At 38.3% G+C, this 23,239-nt stretch overlaps 1 protein-coding gene across 4 annotated transcripts in view; it reads left to right on the forward strand.

Annotated features, from left to right (window-relative positions):
• MXI1 (MAX interactor 1, dimerization protein) overlaps positions 1-23,239 on the forward strand; it is a 97,552-nt gene that overhangs the window by 69,560 nt on the left and 4,753 nt on the right. For all 4 annotated transcript variants that reach the window (XM_004374837.3, XM_023729925.1, XM_004374838.2 and 1 more), the window contains 2 exons: positions 17,756-17,870; positions 18,466-18,637. In XM_004374837.3, the coding sequence (XP_004374894.1) occupies positions 17,756-17,870; positions 18,466-18,637 (287 nt within the window). The remainder of the gene's footprint in view (positions 1-17,755; positions 17,871-18,465; positions 18,638-23,239) is intronic.

The following is a 23,239-nucleotide window of genomic DNA, read 5'->3' on the forward strand; positions in this document are numbered from 1 at the left end:
AAATTTAATTATCTTTAAGATCTCTTGTAGTTCAAAAAAATTCTGAGATTCCAAGTACCCAATCATACTGTTTAGTCTCAGATCTAGTTTTTGAACTAAGGGACCGATCCTCCCAACTAATAGTCAGTGTTTGTGCCACTTACATGAATTTTAATTTTACTCTTTTATGCTGTGATTTCTTCACTTTCTGTTATTGTTGTTAGGTGCCGTCAAGTCAGTTACAACTCATAGTGACCCTTTGTACAACAGAACGAAAACACTGCCATATCCTGCACCATCCTAACATTTGTTGCTATGTTTGAGCCCATTGTTGCAGCCACAGTGTCAGTCCATCTCGTTGAGGGTCTTCCTCTTTTTCATTGACGCTCCCTTTCTAGATCATATATATTCCGTGCTCATTTTTGTATCTGACACAATGCCTTGTACATAACAGGTGCTCAGTGCATTAGTAATGCCCATTTCTGTAGCAGGCTTTTGTTAGAGTAAGAGAAAAAGGCTGAATGCTAAGTCAAATAAATAGCTATGCTTTTATTTATTTATCTTTTGGTGAAACCTGCCACTTTAGAATAGAACATATTTTAGGAAGGCACACGGAGAGATACTTGCTACCCTGCAAATATCTTTCTTTTCCAAAGAAAATAGTTTTGTTCTCCACTCCTGCTTCAGAGAAAACAGTTTGTTCTCCATGGGATGTTCTAGCTAATATGACCCACTTAAAAAATATGTGGTGATTGTGCTTCATAAAGTAACCTCTGCTAAAGTTGTACCATGAGAAAGTGCCTCTTGAGCGTGATGGTTTTACAGATGAAAGTACATTTCTTTCTGTATGTGAATTTGTACAGCAGACCAAGAAGCTCAGTTGTGACTTAAAGCTTTACTATAAATAGCATAGAAGTTGTGACAGATCTCTTCTGTTGTGAAAACATTTCCTCAAAATGTTTGGAATTTATACAAGTGTCTTGCCCTTGATGTGTTATCACCCTGTTCTGTCTACATAGCTTTATAACTTGATATTAACCTCTTATTAAATTTCAGCTTGCTTTTTGAGATATAAGGAGCCCTGGTGGCACAGTGGGTAAAGCAATAGACTGCTAACCTTAAGGTCAGCTGTTCGAAACCACCAGGGGCACTGTGGAAGAAAGGTGTGGCAGTCTGCTTCTGTAAAGATTTACAGCCTTGGAAACCCTGTGTGGTCGCTTTGAGTTGGAATTGACTTGGTGGCAGTGGGGTTTGGTTTGGATTTTGGAAATATAGACACTTCTTTATGATGTTCATCTGCAGTTGTATTAATGCTGTTTTGCTTCTAAGTTTTTTGAAACTTTGATAGCTGTATAATTTGACATTGTTAAAAGTAGAATTAAACGCTTAGAGTCTGTCATGGTAGTTTGCATGATCAGTTGTAACAGTGTTCTTGGGCAAGGTGTTGGGAAGACTTAAATTTTTTTTGGAAGGCTAATGTTACTCTTTAATTTAGAATTAAAAGCTTTAGGAAAACATCATAGGATGCTGTGAATTCCCATAAATGCTGCTAGCCAAGGAGATTATTATTGAAATGGCCAATTGATGCTCTTATATATGTTCATCTGGAACCACTCTTATTGCCAGAATTAAAAACAACTTTTATCTATCTATCAATACATAGAGATAGTGTTTTTTTGCTTTATGCAAAAAGCGGTTATGAGTTTGAAAGATATCAGGTAATTAAAATGGAGATAACGAGTTTATTAAATAGGAAGGGATGTGTAACTACTAGTGAATTTTAAATATGGTATATTGAAACTTGCTCTTGCTCTGTTAAACATTTTATTAGAACTTTAAAAAAAATAATTATGTTTAGCACATTCTGATCTGCTATGCTTGGAAAGAAAGATATTAGTGGTTGATTTTTTGTTTTACTATTCTGGAGATCGTAAGTTCTTTATTTTCATACAGATAAAGATTTTTTATGTATATTAATTTACTCATGATAAAGTTAATAGGCATTTTCCTATTATTTTCAGAAATTTTAATTAGCCTTAGAATTTGCTACAGTAAAATTCCTTTTATTTTAAAATTTTAGTCAGAATGCTTAATTTAGTAATATTTGAATAGAATCAAATGTTTTTTTAAAAATATTAGTGCGAAGACTTTTTTTTTAGGTTAATGCTTTAATTTAAAAAGAAAACTTTTCAAATGGTGGCCCTCTAAAGGAGAAAATTTTTTGGAAATGTCATACAGAACTGTATTCTATTTTTATCTAGGATTTTTTAGTTTGGGCATGGAAAAGCTGAAGTTCAAACATACGCATGTTCTGGGAACGAGGCAGCTACAGTTACCAAAATGGCTCCCACCGTTCTTGGCAAGTGAAGGTTAATCAAAGGCCTCAACATTTTTTATAGAGTTTTGTCAGTACTTTAGTACATAGGGGTTGGTTGCTAGTACAGGTTCAACAGAAATAGTTAGGAATAAACAGTAGTTATGACTTATTCATATTTTAACAGCAGTGTTACTGTTTCCACTAAAGTATAGTTTGGCTTCTTTCCCCTCCCCCACCCTTTGCATTTTTAGTTGCAGTAACTAGGAAATATGTTGAAAATTTAGGTTTAGGGTTTGTTTCAAATTTTCTTGATCACATGATCCTTGAAGGTTTAGCGCTTGTTTTGAACTTCCTTTGAACATCAATCTAGGATGACTTATAAGTAATGGGTAACAGTCAGATGTCTATGCTAATGTCTGTTGATAGTCTTATTTACCATTAACCCTAAGATCATGTTTTCTGATTTGAAATCTTTGGTGAAAATAGGAGTTCATTTGAAGTGGCTTTAAGTTCCTGGCACTGACAAAGGACTCCTAAAGATAATTACAGATCAAGTGACAAGCACTTAATTATCATTGACCATGTGCTAGGTTTTGAGGATAGGATAAAAGTAGAAGTCCTGGGCCCCATACTTGAGAGCTTATAGTCTAAGTAGGAAGAAGACAAAAGATATTATTATAAACCCCTATAAGCAATATATAATTAAGTGCTAAGTTGTATGTGTCCCAGATGGGAGTTAAGGAAATCTTATAGCAGGTGGTTATCATGGGCTGAAGCTAGTACGAACAACTTAGTTACGTATGATTATTACTGTGACATGGGCCTGTCTAGGAGTTTGCCAGAATTGGTTTTTATCATGTTTTCAGTATGTTTGAAAAGGCTTTCAGGAGTAATGCTGCATATGAAGTGTTTTGTTCTGTCTTTTAATAATTACAGTTTTGCCACTTGGGTGAAGGTGAACTTTCAGCTATTTAGTATGGATAAGATAGATAGAGGCCTGGGAATACATTTAGAGAATGTAATACCAAACCCAAACCAAACCTCTTGCCGTCGAGTGGATTCCAAATATGATAGGGCTTTCTTATTCCCTAAATCTGTAGTTGTTCTCATCCCAGCTGAAGTAAAGGAGAATGGAAAAAACTGAAGATTCAAGGAAATAATTAGTCTAAAGAACTAGTGGACCACATGAACCACAACTTACATGACCCAAGACCAGAAAAACTAGATGGTGCCTGGCTACTGACCACTCTGACCTGGATCACATACAGGGCCCCGGGCAAAGTGGGAGAAAAACAGAACAAAAATCAAATACCTAAAAAAGACTAGACTTACTGGTCTGATAAGAGACTGGAGGAACTCCTGAGACTGTGGCCCCAGGACACCTTCTAACATGGAACTGAAGCCATTTCTGGAGACCACCTTCCAGCCAAACAGAAGATTTTTAAAAAAACGAGAAAAATAGGCCTACAAAATAAACAATAAGACCCGAGAGGAATGAACACCTTAGAGCAATTAATTAAATGAGACCAAAAGGGCAAAATCTACCCAAAAGCAAAGATGAGAAGGCAAGAAGGGGTAGGAAAACCAGACAAAAGGTAATGGGGAACCCAGGGTGGAAATAAGGAGGGTGCTGACACATTGAGGGCACTGCGACCAATGTCTTGGAACATTCTGTGTACAGATTGTTGCATGGGAAACTATTCTGCTCTGTAAACTTTCACCTGAAGCACAATAAAATATTTTTTAAAAAATGTATAGTTGCTTTCCTGGTATGTCTCTAATATAGTTATAATACAGTATCATTTTTAGTAGCCATGTTTTAACTTTAAAGGGGTGTCTGTCTTAGTCATCTAGTGCTGCTCCAACAGAAATACCATAAGTGGATGGCTTTAACAAAGAGAAATTTATTTCTTCACAGTAAAGTAGGCTAGAAGTCCAAATTCAGGGCGTCATCTCCAGGGGAAGGCTTACTCTCTGTGTCGTCTCTGGAGGAAGGTCCTTGTTGTCATCAGTCTTCCCCCGGACTAGGAGCTTCTCTGCTCAGGAACCTAGGGTCCAAAGGACGCGCTCTGCCTTCCGGTGCTTCTTTCACAGTGGTATGAGGTCCCTAACTCTATGCTTGCTTCTCTTTCCTTTTATCTCTTGGGAGATAAAAGTTAGTGCAGGCCACACCCCAGGGAAACTCCCTTTACATTGGATCAGGGATGTGACCTGGATAAGGGTGGTGTTACAATCCCACCCTAATTCTCTTTAACATAAAATTACAATCACAAAATGGCCCAGCCAAATTGATACATTTTGGGGGGGACATAATTTAAACCATGACAGTGTCTGTTACAGTTTTCCCTCTTTTTGTAGTGGCAATGTTAGTGAATGCCCAAGTATCTTACGAAAAAAAACAAAAGTTTCAACTGGGACAGAGAAATCTTCTGTAGTTCTGGGTAAATGAGGATAACTGAAAGCCAGTTTCTTTAGCCCTCCAGAATCTCTTGAATGCTGTGCTGTTTTGGAATAGTGCTGAAGATGTTAATTTTATTCCAGTAAGCTCTATATGATGAAGAGCATAGTAACTTTTAAGATTATGTCTTTCCCTGTGTACCTTATATTTCATCTGTGTACTTCTCAATTTATCCTTTAACAGATAACCCCAAACAAGATGTTTCCATGGGAAATCCTGTGCCTTTTTAAACTTTCTGCCTGTTCTAATACATCAACTCTAGCTTATTGATTTGTTAAAAATTTCAGTCCATAGCCTGTTGTAGTCTAGGGTCAGAACTAGTCTAAATTCCTGAGGGATAGTAAAAATCAGGATGAGCACAAAGCTGGTTCCTATAAGGTGGAAGTCAGACATACCTCCATCCACCCTCCAACTTCTTCACCATTTCTGACACCAGGCATTTCCATCCCATGGCACACTCTACTCTGCTGGGTTCAATAATTTGCAGTGGCCACATAGAACTCACAGTCCATACTTACAGTTAAGTGGTTTATTAAGGAAGTAACGGGCTACCACTTGGGATCAGGATCACCTTGGAGGTAACAGGCTATAACTTGGGATCAGGATCAGGAAGCATGTCAGCAAGATCTGGAAGGCTCCCCCAAGGTGGAGAACATATCTCTCCCCCTTCTTTGCTGCAGGACAGCTTCCAGTCGGGGCAGCTTTCCCAGGCCCTTCTCAGCCTTGCTAGCAGGCAGGCCCTCCTCTTGGCCAGGCACACCCCTGAGGTCATGCAGGCCTCCTCCTAGCCATGCCAGCAGGCCCTTCTATTGGCCATGTTAGCCTCCTTTTGGCCCACGTCCGCTGTTGGCCATGCAGGCCTCCCTGCCTTCAGCTTCTCCACTGCTAACTGGCCCATCTCATAGCCAGTGTAGCAGCTTACTCAGCTCCCTTGGCTGCTTTGCTAGCAGCAACTTTCTGCCATCACTGCTGACTCTGCCACAGGGCCCTTTCGGGCCTGTCACTGTCAGCTTTGCCACAGGGCCCCTTCTGGACTCCTTGCCATCTTTAGCGTTACGGTTCTTGACCTGTGTTACAGCTCTTTTAGGAGGTTCCTCACCTCTTCTCTCTCTGCTTCGTCTCTCTCATCTCACCTCTAAAAAACCTTTATGGGATTGGCTGTTCATATAAGCAGGCTCCTTGTCAATTTCAAGGCATGGCCCTCCCAGCAGGGACTGACCAATCCCCTCAGGGGGCTGCGAGTCACCCAATTTGCATGGTAAACTGACCAGTCCCTGCAAGGTGCATAAAATAGACCAATCACAGGGCAGACTGCAGCCCAGGGCTAGCCAAAAAGTATCAAACCATCAAGTTGTTTACAGCTTACCCAGAAAGTGTCAGTCAACCTGGACAAAAGTTAACAAACCCTCTGGGGTAGAAAACAACCTGGGAGTCCTACCCCCAGCCCCACCCCCAAGTTGCTTCTTCAAAGAACTAGGGCAAAGGTAAATCCTCAGGGTTTAGGGGAAAAATCTCTCAAGGTGTTTTTCCAAAGAACCAAGGCTAAAGGCCACATAAAGGAACTCATTTCACCATTCTGTCTTTTTAAGTTTGTCTAAAAAACTGATTTTAATAGGATTTTAAGCCATTACAAAAAAATCGATTTTCTACAGAATATTTTCCAATACTTGTAATTAGAGCAAAGCTGGTCCTGTAAAATTAAATGAGAAAGATATGGGCTTTCTAATCTAGAAATACAATGGCTAAGTTAGAATAAGGGAGAAATCTGGAAATTAAGAAAGGGTGCACTTAGAATTGTTCCCCAGAATCATGATGACTATAATTAGGGAGTGTACCCCTTTGAAGCTTAAAAGGATTTTTATAATTTTTTTTTTTAAAGGACAGCCCTACTTTACATAGTGAGTGGTAACTGTATAATACATGTTGCCGTTGAGTCGATTCAAACTCATAGAGACCCTATAGGACAGAGTAGAACTGCTCCATAAGGTTTCTAAGGAGTGGCTGGTGGATTTGAACTGCTGACCTTTTGGCTAGCAGCCAAGCTCTAACCCAGGCTACTAGGGCTCCATAGGGATTTTGTTACCCTAGTGAAAAATGAAAATAAAATCAGACCATTTTTAGATCAGTTCTTTGATAAAATATTCCTCTTGGACTTTAGTAAGAAGTTGTTCGGGACATGTTTCTGTAATGTATAGGTTATTGTCATGAAGGACAACCATCAGTTTCCCCTGAGCTTTCCCTTGGTGTCACTGACAACAGTGTACTCTTTGGCATCTGGATCATTGGTGTGGCCAATAATGGCATTTTTCTCTAGGGTTGTAATTCTGTGTGGTTTTTCTATCTTGATTCACTTTATTCCAGCTTGATTCATAATTATCTCTTTACAGAACGGCAGAACAGCTTGTATTTGGCATAGCTGTAAAAAAAATCACACTCTTCTAAATAAGGTTGTTTTCAATAGGAAATTTCATCTTTGCAGTTAAAACATTTGTAAACATAACACAATTTAGATAGAGCTGAACGACTTTGCAAGACTGCTATTTTTGTAATGGAGGAAGCTTTTCCTAAAGAGCGATTTGGTAATACTGGACTCTTGGAACTCCCTTGAAAGCAGTTGGAATTTAGTGCTGTCTGTATTGGATCAGATGAAGGAGGAAGCATGGGTCTGCTGGCTTGCAAAGTTTGGAAAGTACTTTTAGAAGAAAATACTGAGTAAGTGTTGAGTTTTATTTTTTATAATTTCCAAGGGTCTTTAATATGTATCTTTTGTTCCCCTCAATGAGAGATGTTGATGATCCTTAAAGATGTTTCAGGACTTTGATCATGTAATATCTGAAAGGAAATGTAGCCAAGATGGGCAAACTTATCCTCTAAACTCTTCCACCTTCTTTGGCTGGAGCAATAGTTTTTATGTTCTTCTTTCTTGTTGAGATATTTTAGGCAAGAGAGCCACATAGCCTGCCCTGATGAACAGTTAGAATTTTGACTGGCAGTGGTAACAAACTGTGATATATTTCCTCAGCCCGCCTCTTCCTTCTTCCTGAATCCATGGAAGTGTATAGGTTTTTCAGGGCTGCTCTTCTGAGCTATTGGTGAAATCAAAGTGCAGTGGCATTTGTGTAGCATTCCTTCTTAGACAGAAAACTGCAATGATGTTGAGTTGAAGCTGCTATCATATAAAATAAATACTAGATCTCAGGTTCTTCTCTCATTTAATCTTTTCCTGGGCTTATCTAGATGAGAGTCAAACTAAGGTTTGGAGAAATATAAATAGAAGCAAGTCACAAATTATAATGTTGCATTCTAGTCATAATTTGAACCCAGTCTTTTATTTGATACAAGTTTGCCTTTTAGGAGAGTACTGTAATTGTTGTTAATCGGTATAACACCTTTTCCTTTTCAGAAGGATTTAAAAAAGTAAAATCATTCTTAAGGCATGTTCACTTTCTGCCTGCCTGAAAGTACTCAACTGTCAGTGCCCTAATACAACACTGAAAAAATCCTGCCTTATCAGGGGAGAGCATGCTCAGGATTGGTGCTAGGCACTATGCTAGGCTGCCTCTAAAAGTTAACTCAAAAACTACTACTCTTCAGTTGGATCCTTTGTGGTCAGAAAAAAATGTGATACAGTATAATGAAAGAGAAAGATCAGAGCAGTTAGGTAATTTAGAAATAAAAAGATATACTAAAACATTCTCTGTCATGATCAGGACTGGTATATTTAAAATTCTGTGAATCTTAATTTTTCTAAAAGTTCCAAATACTTGATGATGCCTTAAGGTTCTTAAAAAAAAGACCTTGGCCAGCAGTTGCTATTTGTTACCCTTTTCCTGTTCCAAGTTTACCACCCCCTCCAAAAAAAAGTACATTTTGATTTTTGGAAAATTGTGCTAAAATCAGACTTATAAAAATAATCCCTGGCTGGCTTGACTGAATTGACAAAATGTTCAGCAGTGCCAAACCATTTTGCCGTTTGCCAGTGATAAACATGGTTACCACTTTTAATCATTTAGCTCCTTGTTTTAGGTTACTCACATTCAGTACGAATTGGGAGTATTCACTTTCCAGGAAAGTGTTGATTTTTAGGCCAGAGTGCTCCATTTAATAAAAAGGTGTGTTTCCTACGAGGTAAACAAACCGAAACACCAAACTCGTTGCCAGTCGAGTCAATTCCAACTCATAGCAACCCCATAGGACAGAGAAGAACTGCCTCACAGGGTTTCCAGGGAGTGGCTGGTGGATTTGAACTGCCTACCTTTTGGTTACCATTTAAAATGAGCTGTTACAGTAATCACATCTTATTAGCAGGGCCTTTTTTTTTTTTAAAGAGGTTATGCTATTTTCATTTTATACTTCTAGATGAACAGTTACGTTACAGAGTATTCTTAAGAGTGTGCTGTTTGTCCTGTGTAGGATCACCACTTTATTAGAGATCAGTAACAATATATCTTCATATCCTGCTGTCATCTGGACTATAATTTGCGTATGTTAAACAGTTGCACTGGGTTGGGAGTAGGAATGGACCTGTGAGGATTAGACTTAAATTTTTTATGGACAGATAGACTGACGCTTGTGTGCATTTTGTATATAAAACTAGGGCAGTGCCTTACAGAGTGTTATCACTGTTTCTGAAATCTAACTTGCCAGCACGTTGGAAGTTTGTTTTGGTTTCAAAATGTGCTTTACCCCATGGTAGCTGGCAGGGTACAATACTATTGACATCACTGTGTTTCAAATAGAAAATTAACAAGTAGCTACTGTTGTGATTGCAGATTGCTTTCCCTGTCCCTGTGAGAGAATGCTTTTTCTTTTGGACAGCAACACTTCTCAGCCCCTTGGTACCATTAAATCAGCCAACGGGGGCTGCCAGAATAGTGATGAACACCAACAAAAGGCCGAAGAGTAGAAAAACTGTTAATAAGGCAAAAGTCTTTAATGAGTTTCCAAATTGACGTGAAAGATAAATAATTTAAAAAAAAGTTGCCTCCCACCCACAACTAAATTTTGATAGTAGGCCAGGTTCAGGAGATAGAGCCCGATCTCTCCAGAGAGGAGTATCCTTTTCCCTCCACCCAAACCCCTGGAGAGTTGCCAAAGGAAAATAAGCTATTTTGTATTTAGAACAAATTGCCACTGTTTTCTCCAGTGATGTAGCCCTATTTCCCAGACTTTGGAACTTAGAATACAGAAAGTTCTTGTGTGACCTAAGAAGAAATATAGTAAATGAATGATCAGGTTTTTTTTTTTTTTTTTTTTTTACCAAATTCTCATAAACAGATAAGGGAGGGAGTGTATGCATGGAAGCTAAATTTAGCACAGCATGGATGTCAAGTGAGCAGTTTTTGTTAAACCACTTTGGAGATTGGCTTTCTTGTTGGGAGTCCCAGTGAAGAACACATGCCTCTGGTACATGATTTTAATTATTTTGTTTTAAATGAGACTGTCAAAAGTCAAGTCTTCCTTAGAGATGAATGCAAGACAATAAAAAAAATAATTTATGTATTCTGTGCTATAAGCTTCAACTGATCAGTTCTGCAGTCTTGTAAAGCTGTGTAGACACTAGTTTCTCATGTTATTAGATAGGATAAAAACTGTTCATTTAATTTTTGTCTCCCTTGCATTTTGGAAAATTTCTTTTTAGACTTTCCTCTCATACGTAAGTTTTCTTAGCTGTTTCTGTTCTATTTTCTCCTTAGTAATTATCTTCCTGCCATAACACTTGTTATTATCACTATTTCTTAAACAACAGCTGAAACAGGAGGCGAACTTAAATCAGTCAAATTTTCCACTTGCTAGGAGGCGTGTTAAAAAGACCAGGAAGTTGAAATTGATTTTAAAAATAAAAAAGATTTTAAAAAATTGTCTGTGAATTTCATTTGACACTGTTGTTTTAGTCCCTCATCACTGTAAGTAATTTGACAGCTATTCTGTTGGAATGGCTGCAGTTCTTCAAACCTCTGTCTCACTATTAAAAGAGATATTGGCTCTAATTAAGGGGTTGAGACTCTGTTGTTTACTCTACACGTAGTCATTTTTGGTGGGGCTCACCCTAACATTCAGTGGTGACCACACCTGCACAAAAAAACAGGTGTTTAGAGTTCTGGCATTCCTAAGCAGATCTCTTGTGAATGTTGGCCTGGGATCTGATTATACTCTTTGGGAGTCCCAGTATTGATTGTTTCCTCAACTCTGGTGAGTTGGGAGAGTCCCAGAAATATCCACTAGAAATTATGTTACATCCCTCCTCCCCCTCACTGTGTGCCAGTCATTCTGTTTAGTACTGGAAGACCTGAAATGACTAAAAGTATGGATTCAGTCTTATCTAGAAGATAATTAAAAACAGTGTTATCAGTGTAAAACTCAAGTGTTAATTATCTGCGGAAAGGGGTATGGAAAGGAAGACCTCACAGAAGAGACAGCATTTTGGCTATGGAATATTTGTTTGAAAAATAAGTTGGATGCTCAGCAGGTAGTTATTGGATAGAAGGGCATTCAGGTAGAGAGATGAACAAGTGGAAAAGCGTATTTGGTTTGTGGAGGAGGTTTGGTATGACAGGAACAAGGCTATGAGTAATGGGAAGTGAGGCTGAAAAAGTGGTAGGCAGAGGGCCAGATTATAGAATCTTCAAACAGGTAGAGATTACTACTGGCATCTTTTTAAAGTCTTTACAGCATCTGTGTCAGTGGCATACTAGGGCACGGCTCACTGTTACTCATGATGATTGTTGTTTACTGAGTTGGCACTTCATCCTCTTGATATCTCTGAAATGTACAGTTGGAGAAAGAATAGGCTACTATTTTGTCGTCATTAATTTATCGAGTAATCAAGGCAATGAACCTCTCTCATCGCTCCGTTTTCTCTACCCCTGTTTCTCTGTCTCCCTAAACCTTTGAAAGACATAATACCAGCCATGATTCAGAAATGATGTTCTGAAGTCCAAAACTAATAGTGACCTATAGCAGTTTGAACATAGATTCCTGGAGGTCCTGGAATGTAGTTACAAAATAATGTAGCTGTCAGTACACGTGAGATTTATCTGAAGTCTTCTTTTCTCTTAAAAGTACATTTTGCATTGGCTGTGCTTGTTTTTATATAGTGTTTTTCTTCCAAATCTTTAATGAAAATCAGTGACCTCTGGATGGCAGACCATGTTTAACCCTCTGGCTCAGTGCTGACTACCCCATGGGTGTGCGTACCCTACCCTAAGAACTACTTAAATTTTATAGGAATAAAGTGTTTTTTAAGTCTTCCAAGAGTGAGGAACGTGTATCTCAACCTTCCAAATTTTAATTCTTATTTCTATATAGATGAGCCCTATATAGTGCCAGGAGTCCTTGGGTGGTGCAAATGGTTAAGCGCTCAACTACTAACCTAAAGGTTGGTGGTTCAAACCCAGCTAGAGATGCCTTGGAAGAAAGGTCTGGTGATCTGCTTCCATAAAGATTACAGCCAAGAAAACCCTACATGGGGCAGTTCTACTCTGTACCACGTGGGGTTGCCATGAGTTGGAATTGAATCTACAACAGTGGGTTTGGGTTTTTTTTAAGGCTGACAGTGTGTCGCAGTAGAGTAACTTATATAATTTATAACTTTTAACACCTATTGATATTCCTGTTTGGTTATTTTACAAGATACCAGATGAATTAAGAGGAATATTAAGTGAAAGCAGATGCTTTTTGAAAAGCGAGCAGAGTAGGAGGGTGCCCGCTATTCCCCTAAGTTTTTATTTCTGTTGTCACTGAGCCCCATGACTACCACAATCAGGTCTGACGCTAGGGAAATGATACTTGCCAAGTTACTACCTAGGAGTTAATTGTCTGTTTATTTCCTGTCAATTAGATAATATGTAAGTTGTAGGTGAAACCTGTAATTACCAAATGCCATTTTATGGGAATAGCTTGTTTCGTTTTCTTATTCACAAACAGAATGAGCTGAACAACAGAATATAATCATGTTTTTATAAATACAAATTCATGAGCAGCGATGTCTGTGGACCTCATCCTTGATATCTCTGGGTTTGTAAAGTCATTTTTTGTAAGAAAAGGAGGCAGGCAGAGGTTTTTTGTTTTGTTTTTTAAGTTTGGAGATTTTCAGAAGATTCTCAGCATTAAATTTCAGAGAAACTTTGGTATTTAAAAAGTGTAGGATAAGCCCCTGGCTGCTGTCATGTGCAAGTGTGTGTGGGGAGTTGGGAAACCTGGCCACAAGCCACTGCAGCTTTGAAGAACGTGGCTCAAGGGAGGACTCGCGATCCATTGCGTAACATTTAGCAGAGAGGAAAATACAGGCTCTGTCCCCATCACTTGACTTGTTTTCCATTTTGATTTAGTTCCTTGGCAAAGTCTTGGTGTCCTGTAGTGGAGGAATGAAAGACAAGCAAGTTCCAAAGAAGGACTGGGCCTCTAACGGCATCAGCCAATGGGTGGTTTGTGGGGCTGTGCCAGGGTTAGATTTCTTATTGTTGTTGGGCAGGGGGACTAGAGTTTCCAGAGACAGCTTGAAAAACATCATCGTATGATAACCTGCATTTCTTTTCTGAAAGGGAATGCTTCCCCTGTCAACACTGTGTGCTTGTGGTTGATATACCTGTGCTTTAAAATATCACAGGTATTGGGAGGGGCCATTTTATAGCAAAATAATTTCCCCTCATGTTCTGTGATGCTTCAGTTTGGCAGTATTGTTTACAAGGTTTGAAATCAAAAGCAGCATCGGTTCCTTCAGGGAAAAATGATCCCAATCTACCAAAGTAAAAGCCAGACAGACTCTAATTGTTGCTTTTCCCACAAGGGGTTGCCTTGACAGGACCCTTCTCTAGCAGGGTTAGAGACTGGGAATTGTCCTTCCCCCTGGGTAAAACCCATTTTTAATCTCATTTTTAAATAGACCTCAAGCGTCTTTGAAAATAAAAGTACTTGAGTATATCTCCATTCTCTAGTCCCCTCCCTCTCAGCAGGGAGACTCCAGTTTTCTCACAGGCACCTCCTGCTGCAGTGCCTAATCCTAATTTTTCTTTACTGTCACTCAGGCTAAATTAGGAAAGATTTCAGCTTTATAGATTTTATTGAGCTGTCCACGTGTTGTGAAAAATTAAGTACATGTTTTAATCAGGGGGCTAATTTTTTTTCTCATTTTCCATCAAGCCTAGTTCCATAAATTTTACATCAGGTTTTTTCTGCTGGCTGTTTAGTGTTCATTAGAATATCTAGAACAGCAGCCTCCACTTTATTGAGTCTTCCTTCCCTACTTTGATTAGAGGTATAAGACCATTCTGCTCATGAATCCTTATTCTCTATGTCAGCTGCTCCACTCCTTGGAGACTAGAAAAACATCCTTATATGATACTTCTAAATTTTTCTCAATCCATAAGGATTTTCAAACGAAACCAAGCCTTTTTCTTCTGTCTGCTGTTCTCTTTCCCTTCCCCCCAAATCTTACAGCCCATGATTTGGCAACCCCATACAGGAGGCTCCTGAGCCACCAGTCACATGGGAATGAAAGAAAGCAAAGAAAGGACCAGATGGCATCAAAAGATAGGCCTTTCTAGGTCGTTGGTGGTTAAGCTTGCAGTCTGGTTACCAACAGGGAGATTATGGGGGAAAGGGTGGAGAGCAACCCCATTGTAAGGGAAGAAGAATTTTGCTATACAGTTCTTGTTTCATTAATTTGCTGGAGAGAAAAAACTTGCTCCTCCATGTGAATGGCTTTTCTAATTCAACTCTTTATAATTTAGAGTCAGATATACGTTGCTCTTGGAAGGGTGCCTTTACCTAAGTGGCACATAAGCACACGTGGAAAACTGTGTGCAGTATTTGGATGGTGACTGAAAAGTGTGGCTCCCCCTTGGTCAGCTGCTGTCCTTCAACTGCCATTGACCCTTTGTTATTCTGCTCTCCAAATGCCTGATCCACTTACAAATACAAAAACTGGAGGAAATGATATTAGTTCCCACAAGTTCATCTCTCCTCACAGGGAAGCTGAGGACATCATTCACCACTCATCCTTCACACTAATACCTATTTTTGAGGACTTGTATTTACCAAACAAGTAGAATGGCATCTTTGGCCTTTGTGAGACATGATGTCTCAGGGTATGTTTTCTGGGTGTAAGCTGTATCTTGGAGAATTTATAATTATTTGACTGAAGTGGCTACTAAAAAATATTTTGGAGGGCATTCTGCCTTCTCTGTTGATTTAAGTATTATTTAAACCTTGACTCCTTTGGCTTCAGTAACTCCTGATTTGACAGTGCTATTCCAGTCCTCCAGATTGCTGAATTTGGCTGGTATTTCCTTATAGAATTCCAACTCAGTTGTTTTCTCTTGAATGAAAGAAACTAAGGTATTTTTAGTTTTAGGTTTAAACTTGATCCCAACTTACAAATTTGGGTCCTTTACTCTTCTTTTGATTACCTGGAAAACTCTTGCTTTTTCATTTAGTACAAAGTTAAATCTTAGCCTCTTTTACAAGTCTACCTCTTCTCATTACAGTCTCTACTTTTATTAAGATTTTGTTGCCTTTGATATCTGTATGACTCATTTCAGTACGAAACAAATGGAACAAAATATTGTTTATTCTGTAGTCTAGATTATAAACTGTTTCTTTTTTACTATTCCTGCTCAAGCAAGTGTCTGAAACAGTGCTGGCTACACAAAAGTCATGTAACAAATATACAAAACACAGCTTTAATGACTGATTAAAAAAGAAAACATAGTTATTTTAATATTATGTTAGTTGATTGCAGCCTAGGTTAATAGAAAATTGACCTACCCATTTTTTCCCTTGACCTGAAACTATAGTAGGGAATCATTTTCTTAAACCAAAAAGTAAAAGATATTTCCTATATATACTGAATTTCTGGTTTTAAGTAATTTGAATAAAAGTGACAGGCTATTCTTGTGGCAACGAGCTTGTTGACTTTTTTAAAAAAAAATTTATTTTTTGTTGATATTGAAAACACACACAGCAGAACATAGACCGATTCAGTAATTTCTACATGTACAATTCAGTGGCATTGATTACATCCTTCAAGTTGTGCTGCTGGTTAACTTTTACTAGTTGCTTTGTTAACTTTTTAGGTAACTGAATTCAGAACCCCTTTGGGAGACTTTAATTATTAGCAAGAGAACTGCTATTCTCTCTCTCTACCCTCTAGTCACATCATATGAATATAGTTGTGAGGCATATGCCGCAATAATCCTGATGAAGAATTTCAAGGCAGTTTTTACTGTGTGTGTATGTGTGTGTGTTTTCCTTCTTCCAGTCTACCCAGCAAGAGCATTGTGTGATCCTGTGAGATTCCTCACCTATGAGATTTCCCAGTTGAAAATGAAAATTTTGCTAAAGGATGTATGTATGAATCTGAGAGGGTGACTTTAAAATTGTTAAATCTCATTAAAGGGAATCCATTGATATACCTGAAATTTAGAGAAAATTAAAAAAACATTCTTTTGTTCAAACCCCAGGTAAGTCAGGTTTCAGCCTGGAGCCAATTGTTAGAACTTAGTTATTGAACTCAATGAAGAGATTTGCCATGTAAATACTAATGGACCTTTAACTATTGCTGGGCTAGTGGGTGCTAGAAGAATCTTGACAGTTCATCAGACAAACCCCTGACCTTACTACCCTTAACCATCCTTGCTTGTCAGTGACGTAACTGGTTGCTTATCAAGCCTTCTCCTACCCCTCTTTCAAACTGTTAACATTTGAGAATTTCACATGACATTATTTCTTGTGTATTACGACTTAAAGCATAGTTTCATAGGTGAGCTAGGAAAACCATTTTGGCCCTCTTTGAGGAGAAAATGGAAGACATGTTTTGTTCTTGGTGCAGATTTAGAGACCGTTGCTGAAAGTACAATTTTTAGCTCTTTTGAGAAGTTAGGAGTAGCCTATAAACACCTTTGCGGATTTTCTTTTCAGACATGTTAACTGTTGAGATATGTCATGCCTTGTGAAGCGCAGGACAAAAGATGTGGATTAGTTTTGTTGTAGGATGGAATTATGTATACAGAATTCACTCTGATCATAAAGATCATAATTCCTTGGGGTCAGAGGGAAGGTAAATCCATGAGGTGCTGCTCTCTACTAGCATTTCCAGCAGAAATTTCTTCCAACTTTAAAATTTCCCACAGGATGGATGGATTAGAGAATGCTGTGATTTTTAGTAAAGGATTTTGTCAAATTTTTTTTTTTTCTTTTGCAGGAAAATGGAGGGGGTGGTGAGAGAGGGAGAGGGAGAGAAATAAAAATGAAAAGCTAATGAGTTGGTACACTTAGATATTAGGAAGCAGGGGACTATTTTATAGGTTGTTGTTTCAGTGGCTGCAGTTGACCACAGGGCCATATATTCTGTCTAACCCTATCCTAGCCAGTCACAAGGTTTTGCTGTTTCTATTGGGTTAAATCATATGAAATTGCCGTTTTTTTTAAGTAAGAAATGGTTGAATATCAAATTTCATATGGTTCAACCTAATATATAATAGCACGTCACCCTGTAGGACAGCTATAGTCGTAGAGAGGTGTGTGTGTGTGTGTGTGTGTGTGTGTGTGTGTGTGTGTAGGTAGGTAAAAGGTGGGAGGGATGAAATTGAAATTTGTGAGCATTTTATACCCTCTGGGTGAAAACCCGTACTTTAGCTTGTGGTTTTAGGCAATCAAACCAAATACAAGTGCCCTAGTATACTTTCCCACCTCAATATTTATACAGTTGAGACAGTTTATAGGGTGGGCTGAAAAGTAAGCAGTCTCTGACAGAGATAATCATTGGGGATAATAATCTGAAGTGACTGGTATTTGAAGAGTACAACAGAAATGGCAGAGACCAGAAAACAAGCATGCCTGTACTTGCAGCTACTTTGAAACAGAAGAATTAGGGGTGTAGTAAGATGGTTATAGGCTGAATAATGTGCAATTATTGTTTTCCTGAAAATAGGTTTGGGGATGTTTCTAGTGTAATATCCAAGCTGTGCTGATTTATTTAACTTTTTTTTTGTCTTTCTTAGACGAGCTCATCTGCGCCTGTGTTTAGAACGCTTAAAAGTTCTGATTCCATTAGGACCAGACTGCACCAGGCACACAACACTTGGTTTGCTCAACAAAGCCAAAGCACACATCAAGGTGAAAAATTTTACCTTCATATTTGCACATGGTTCTCTCAGTCCTGGTTTAATTATTAGCAATGATACGTACGTATTCATACACTTCAGCTAGCTCACCATGCCCTCCATAATAACTGACCTCAAGAGAAATATTTCTAAAAACTTATCAGCTATCTGAGGGGAGCAACATAACCTGATAAAACTAAATTGTTTTGACAGCATGGCCGTGTGAAGAGCTGGGAACACTAGGAAAATAACAATTACCTTCCTATCCACAGAAGAAAGGTAGTTGTGCCCTCTGCTGGAGATAACTTCACTTGGTTGTATCCCTCAGTATTTTTCCATCAAACGGCACACTGCAAAGGAAGTTTCTCCTTCATGGGGTGATTACAGACTTCAAGAATTCCATCTTGTTCAAATAATGTGGCTTTCATCACACACACAAAGAATGTGAAGACAGAACTACTTTTTTTACACACACATACTTAACGTACATGTATATTCATGTTTTCTCTGCCAAAGAAGAAATCTTTTGAGATGTTACATAGAAATCATTACGTTTTATTGTTTGTACTGGACTGTGCACGAATGTAAATATCATTTTATTATTTTAGAAACTTGAAGAAGCTGAAAGGAAGAGCCAGCACCAGCTTGAGAACTTGGAACGAGAACAAAGATTTTTAAAGCGGCGACTGGAACAGCTGCAGGGTCCGCAGGAGATGGAACGAATACGAATGGACAGCATTGGCTCAACTATTTCTTCAGATCGTTCTGATTCAGAGCGAGGTAGGCAGTGTGCCTCTTGCCTAATGAAACACTAAATGTCTCGGTATCTGGATTTAGGGAGGGTAGGTTTTGAGGCACTGTGGCACTGTTTGTTTTCTTCTTTTTTAACTGACGCTTTAACATTTAACAATTTAACATTTTCTGTAACCACAAAATTGTCTAGCAGTGTCTGTGAATTACAGAACTTTTCTTTTTAAAAATATATATGTGTATATTTTTAACTTTCTATTTTTAAATAATATTAGACTTACAGAAAAGTTATAAAAATTATAGCATTCTCATATACTTTTCACATAGCTTCTCCTAAGGTTAACAGCTTATATAATCATAGTACAATTGTCAAAACCAAGAAATTAACATTGATATACGATTAACTAGTCTGCAGGCTTTATTCCAATTTCACCATTTTTTCTACTAATTAATAACAGTGTTACCAAGTCCTTTTTCTAGTCTAGGATCCAGTACAGGATCCTGCAAATAGATGTCATGTCTCTTCAGTTTTCTCCAATCTGTGACAGTTGTTTAGTCTTTCTTTCCTGACTTTGATACTTTTGAAGAATACTGGCCAGTTATTTTATAGAGCGACCCTCAATATGGGTTTGTCTGGTGTTTTCTCACGATTAGATTGAGAACCTACATTTGCGGCAAGGAATGACAGAAGTGGTGTTGTGCCCTTCTCAGTACATTATGTCAGGAGGTACTTTTTTTTTTATAAGTATCTCACCCTTCATTTCTCTTTCCATTTTCCCAGAACATTTGTCTTTGGCAGAATTAAAGGACAAAAATTAATCCAAAAAAAAAAAATTGTCGGAATTTTGTTGTTAGGTGCCTTAAAGTCAGTTCTAAATCATAGCGACCCTGTGTACAACAGAACAAAACACTGCCCAGTCCAGCGTCATCCTCACAATCATTGCTATGTTTGATCCCAGTGTTGCAGCCACTGTGTCAATCCATCTCACTGAGGATCTTCCCCTTTTTTGCTGACCCTCTACTTTACCAAGCATGATGTCCTTCTCCAGGAACTGGTCCCTCCTGGTAACATGTCCAAAGTACATGAGATGAAGTCTTGCCGTCCTTGCTTCTTCTAATGAGCATTCTGGCTGTATTTCTTCCAAGACAGATTTGTTTGTTCTTCTGGCAGCCCATGGTATATTCAGTATTCTTCACCAACACCATAATATATGCATCAATGCATCTGCAGTCTTCCTTATTCATTGTCCAGCTTTCACATGAATATGAGGCGATTGAAAATACCATGGCTTGGGTCAGGTGCACCCTAGTCTTCGAAGTGACATCTTTGCTTTTTAACACTTTAAAGATATCTTTTGCAGATTTGCGCAGTGCAGTATGTCATTTGATTTCTTGACTGCTGCTTCCATGGGCATTGATTGTGGATCCAAGTAAATTAAGTCCTTGAAAATTTCAGTATTTTCTCCTTTTATCATAACGTTACTTATTGGTCCAGTTGTAAGGATTTTTGTTTTCTTTTTGTTGAAGTGTAATCCATACTGAAGGCTGTGGTCTTTGATCTTCAATAAGTGCTTCAAGTCCTCTTCACTTTCAGCAAGCAAGGTTGTCATCTGCATATTGCAGGTTGTTAATGAGTCTCCCTCCAGTCCTGACACCACATTGTTCTTCACATAGTCCACCTTCTCGGATTATTTGCTCCGCATACAGGTTGAATAAGTGTGGTGAAAGGATACAACCCTGGCATATACCTTTCCTGATTATAAACCAGGCAATATCCCCTTGTTCTGTTCGAACAACTACCTCTTGATTGTGTACAGGTTCCACATGAGCACAATTAAGTGTTCTGGAATTCCATTCTTTGCAATGTTATCCATAATTTGTTAACTGTTTTTCTTATATAAAGAAAGAAAATCATTTCCTCTTCAACTTTTTGCTTACCCAGAAATAATGCCCAATACAGGGAAGATGGGATAAATGTTTGATTTTTTTTTTTTTTGCTTTATGGATATTCTGAATAATGAGTTTTGGTACCTTAGCAACCTTGTTACAAGGTTTTTTGTTTGGTTGTGTTTTGAATAGCTTATGAACTCATATGTTTTGATGTATTGAATGTGTTCCAATCCATTGCAATCATTATTCTTTTTAATGCTCAAACTGCCCCATATTTGGTCAGTAGGAACATGTCAAATTGATTTTTAATCCCCTTTAACACAACTCTAGGAGTCTGAGTTTTTTTTTGTTTTTTTGCTATGCAAGAGTTCATTTTTTATGGCACTTTTTCTTTTTTTAATACATGTCTTAGGTGAAAGTTTACACAGCAAATTAGATTCTCATTTAACAATTTTTATACACATTGTTCCGTGACATTGGTTACAATTTTTACAATGTGTCAGCATTCTCATCATTTACATTCTGTTTGTTCTGTTTTCATTGATCTAGCTTCCCTTACCCTCCTTGCCTTCTCATTTTTGCTTTTGGGTAAAATGTTGACTGTTTGGTTTCATATACTTGATTGTTTAAGGAAGCACATTGCTCATGGGTGACATTGTTTATTTTAAAAGCCCATCTATTGTTTGGCTGAAAGATGACCTCCAGGAATCATAGCTTCAGTTCCAAGTTCCCAAGTTCAAAGATATCTTAGGGTGATAGTCTCGGGGGTTTCTCTAGTATCTGTCTATCCAGTAAGTCTGGCCCTTTTTAGGGATTTGTAGTTTGTTCTTCATTTTTCTCCCATTCTATCAAGGACCTTCTATTACGTCCCTGGTCAGAATGATCGGTAATGATAGCCAGGCTCCATCTAGTTCTCCTGGTCTCAGGCTAGAAGAGGCTGTGGTGTTTGTGGGCTGTTAGTCTTGTGAACCATTTTCTTCTTTGAGTCTTTGGTTTCCTTAATTCTCTTTTGCTCCAGATAAGTAGAGACCAATGTTGTATCTTAGATGGCCGCTCGCAAGCTTTTAAGACCCCAGACGCTACTTACTAAACTAGGATGTAGAACATTATCTTTATGAACTATGTTATGTTTGTAGCACTCAGTTTTGAAGAATAAAATCTACCCAACGCAGCAGGAGAAATTTTAAGGACATGCTCCCTTTATGAGTGACAGTGAAGTGTGGCAGAAATAACCCTCAATTAGGAAGCAGACCTTAGTTGTACTCTTCTCTCTACTGCTTACTAGCTGTATGGCCTTGCCAGGTCTTCAGGCTTGAACTGCCCTTCCTGTTGTCTCCTCCCTAGACCCACCCTCTATTTCCAGATTTCAGAGAGGGTGTATCTTCTTTGTATTATATCTCTCATTTTTTTCATGTGCTAGCACCTGAGTACCATTCTCGTTCTTATCTGGCAATGCTCTTTTCCCATTTACAGGGTACTTTTAATAACATCTCTAGTCCATCTGGCTAGAACAGTCTCTCTTTTTACTTTGATTTGATTGAGTTCAGCATGTGTTGTTGAATAGGGTGTCTTGATTTTATTTCCCAGTTGTAGGTTAGATGAGTGTCTGTGGTGAATGGCCTATGAAGCATTATGGATATGAAGCAAATAGTTATGAATTCATGGGATTATTTGTACAGCTTGTTTGGTCAGCTGGCTGCATTTTAAAAGCAGATCTCTAAAACTTTTGAAGCAACAAGCCCTTTTGAAAATTATACTTTGAAATAATTTTACCCTATCTTCTTGGGCTCAGCAAGAGTCCACTTTTCCTGAAGCAGTTGTGATCATTGTGAGCCCTTAAAGTCAGTGCTAGATATGAAACATCAGGCTTTCAGATAGTCTGTTTTAAGAGAATTGAAAAATCCTGAGTTCATTCTAGCTGCTGTGGGGGAAACATTTTTCAATTGCCTTTTGTTTTTAAAATATGTATTGCTTTTTATATGTTATTGGTGATTATATGGAGCCATGGTGGCACAGTGGTTTAAGCATTTGGCTACTAACCAAAAGGTTGGCAATCCTTTGAAATCCACCAGCTGCTCCTTGGAAACCCTATGGGGCAGTTCTATTCTATCCTATAGGGTTGCTATGAATCAGAATCGACTTGATGGCAATGGGTTTGGTTTTTGGTGATTATATATGTAGTATTTAACCATTAAGGTACCTATTGATAGCTGGATCATGTATATATTTAGGGTTTCTTTATCATGCTGGAGCCCTGGTAGCACACTGGTTAAGAGCTCAGCTGTTAACCAGAAAGTTGGCAGTTCGAATCCATCAGCTGCTGCTTGGAAACTCAATGGGGCAGTTTTACTCTGTCCTATAGGGTTGCTATGAGTCAGAATTGACTTGACAGCAGTGAGTTTGAGTTTTGGTTTATCATGCTTGGTTTTTGAAGTAAAAGTTAAATACCACCACCAAAATGCCTTTATTAAAATCTGTACTATAGGTCTCACTATAATTCAGAGATTTTAAAGCCTCAGGCCCTTATTTCAAGCTACATTTAATGCAAGAAAGTTACATTGAAGAGAAATCCCTGAGTCTACTTGTAATGACTGGCTTATTTTGGTTACTGAATAGTCAGAGATCTTTATGATGAATCCTAGAAGTCTGTAGAACTATCTATAGAATGACACCACCAAAGGTCTGGATAGATAAATATTCTGCTTCACCTATATTAAGTTTATGGTTTTTCCCTTTTAAGGC

The sequence above is a fragment of the Trichechus manatus genome, unplaced genomic scaffold (genome assembly GCF_000243295.1).
Source record: "Trichechus manatus latirostris isolate Lorelei unplaced genomic scaffold, TriManLat1.0 scaffold00031, whole genome shotgun sequence".
In the NCBI taxonomy this organism is placed as follows: domain Eukaryota; kingdom Metazoa; phylum Chordata; class Mammalia; order Sirenia; family Trichechidae; genus Trichechus; species Trichechus manatus.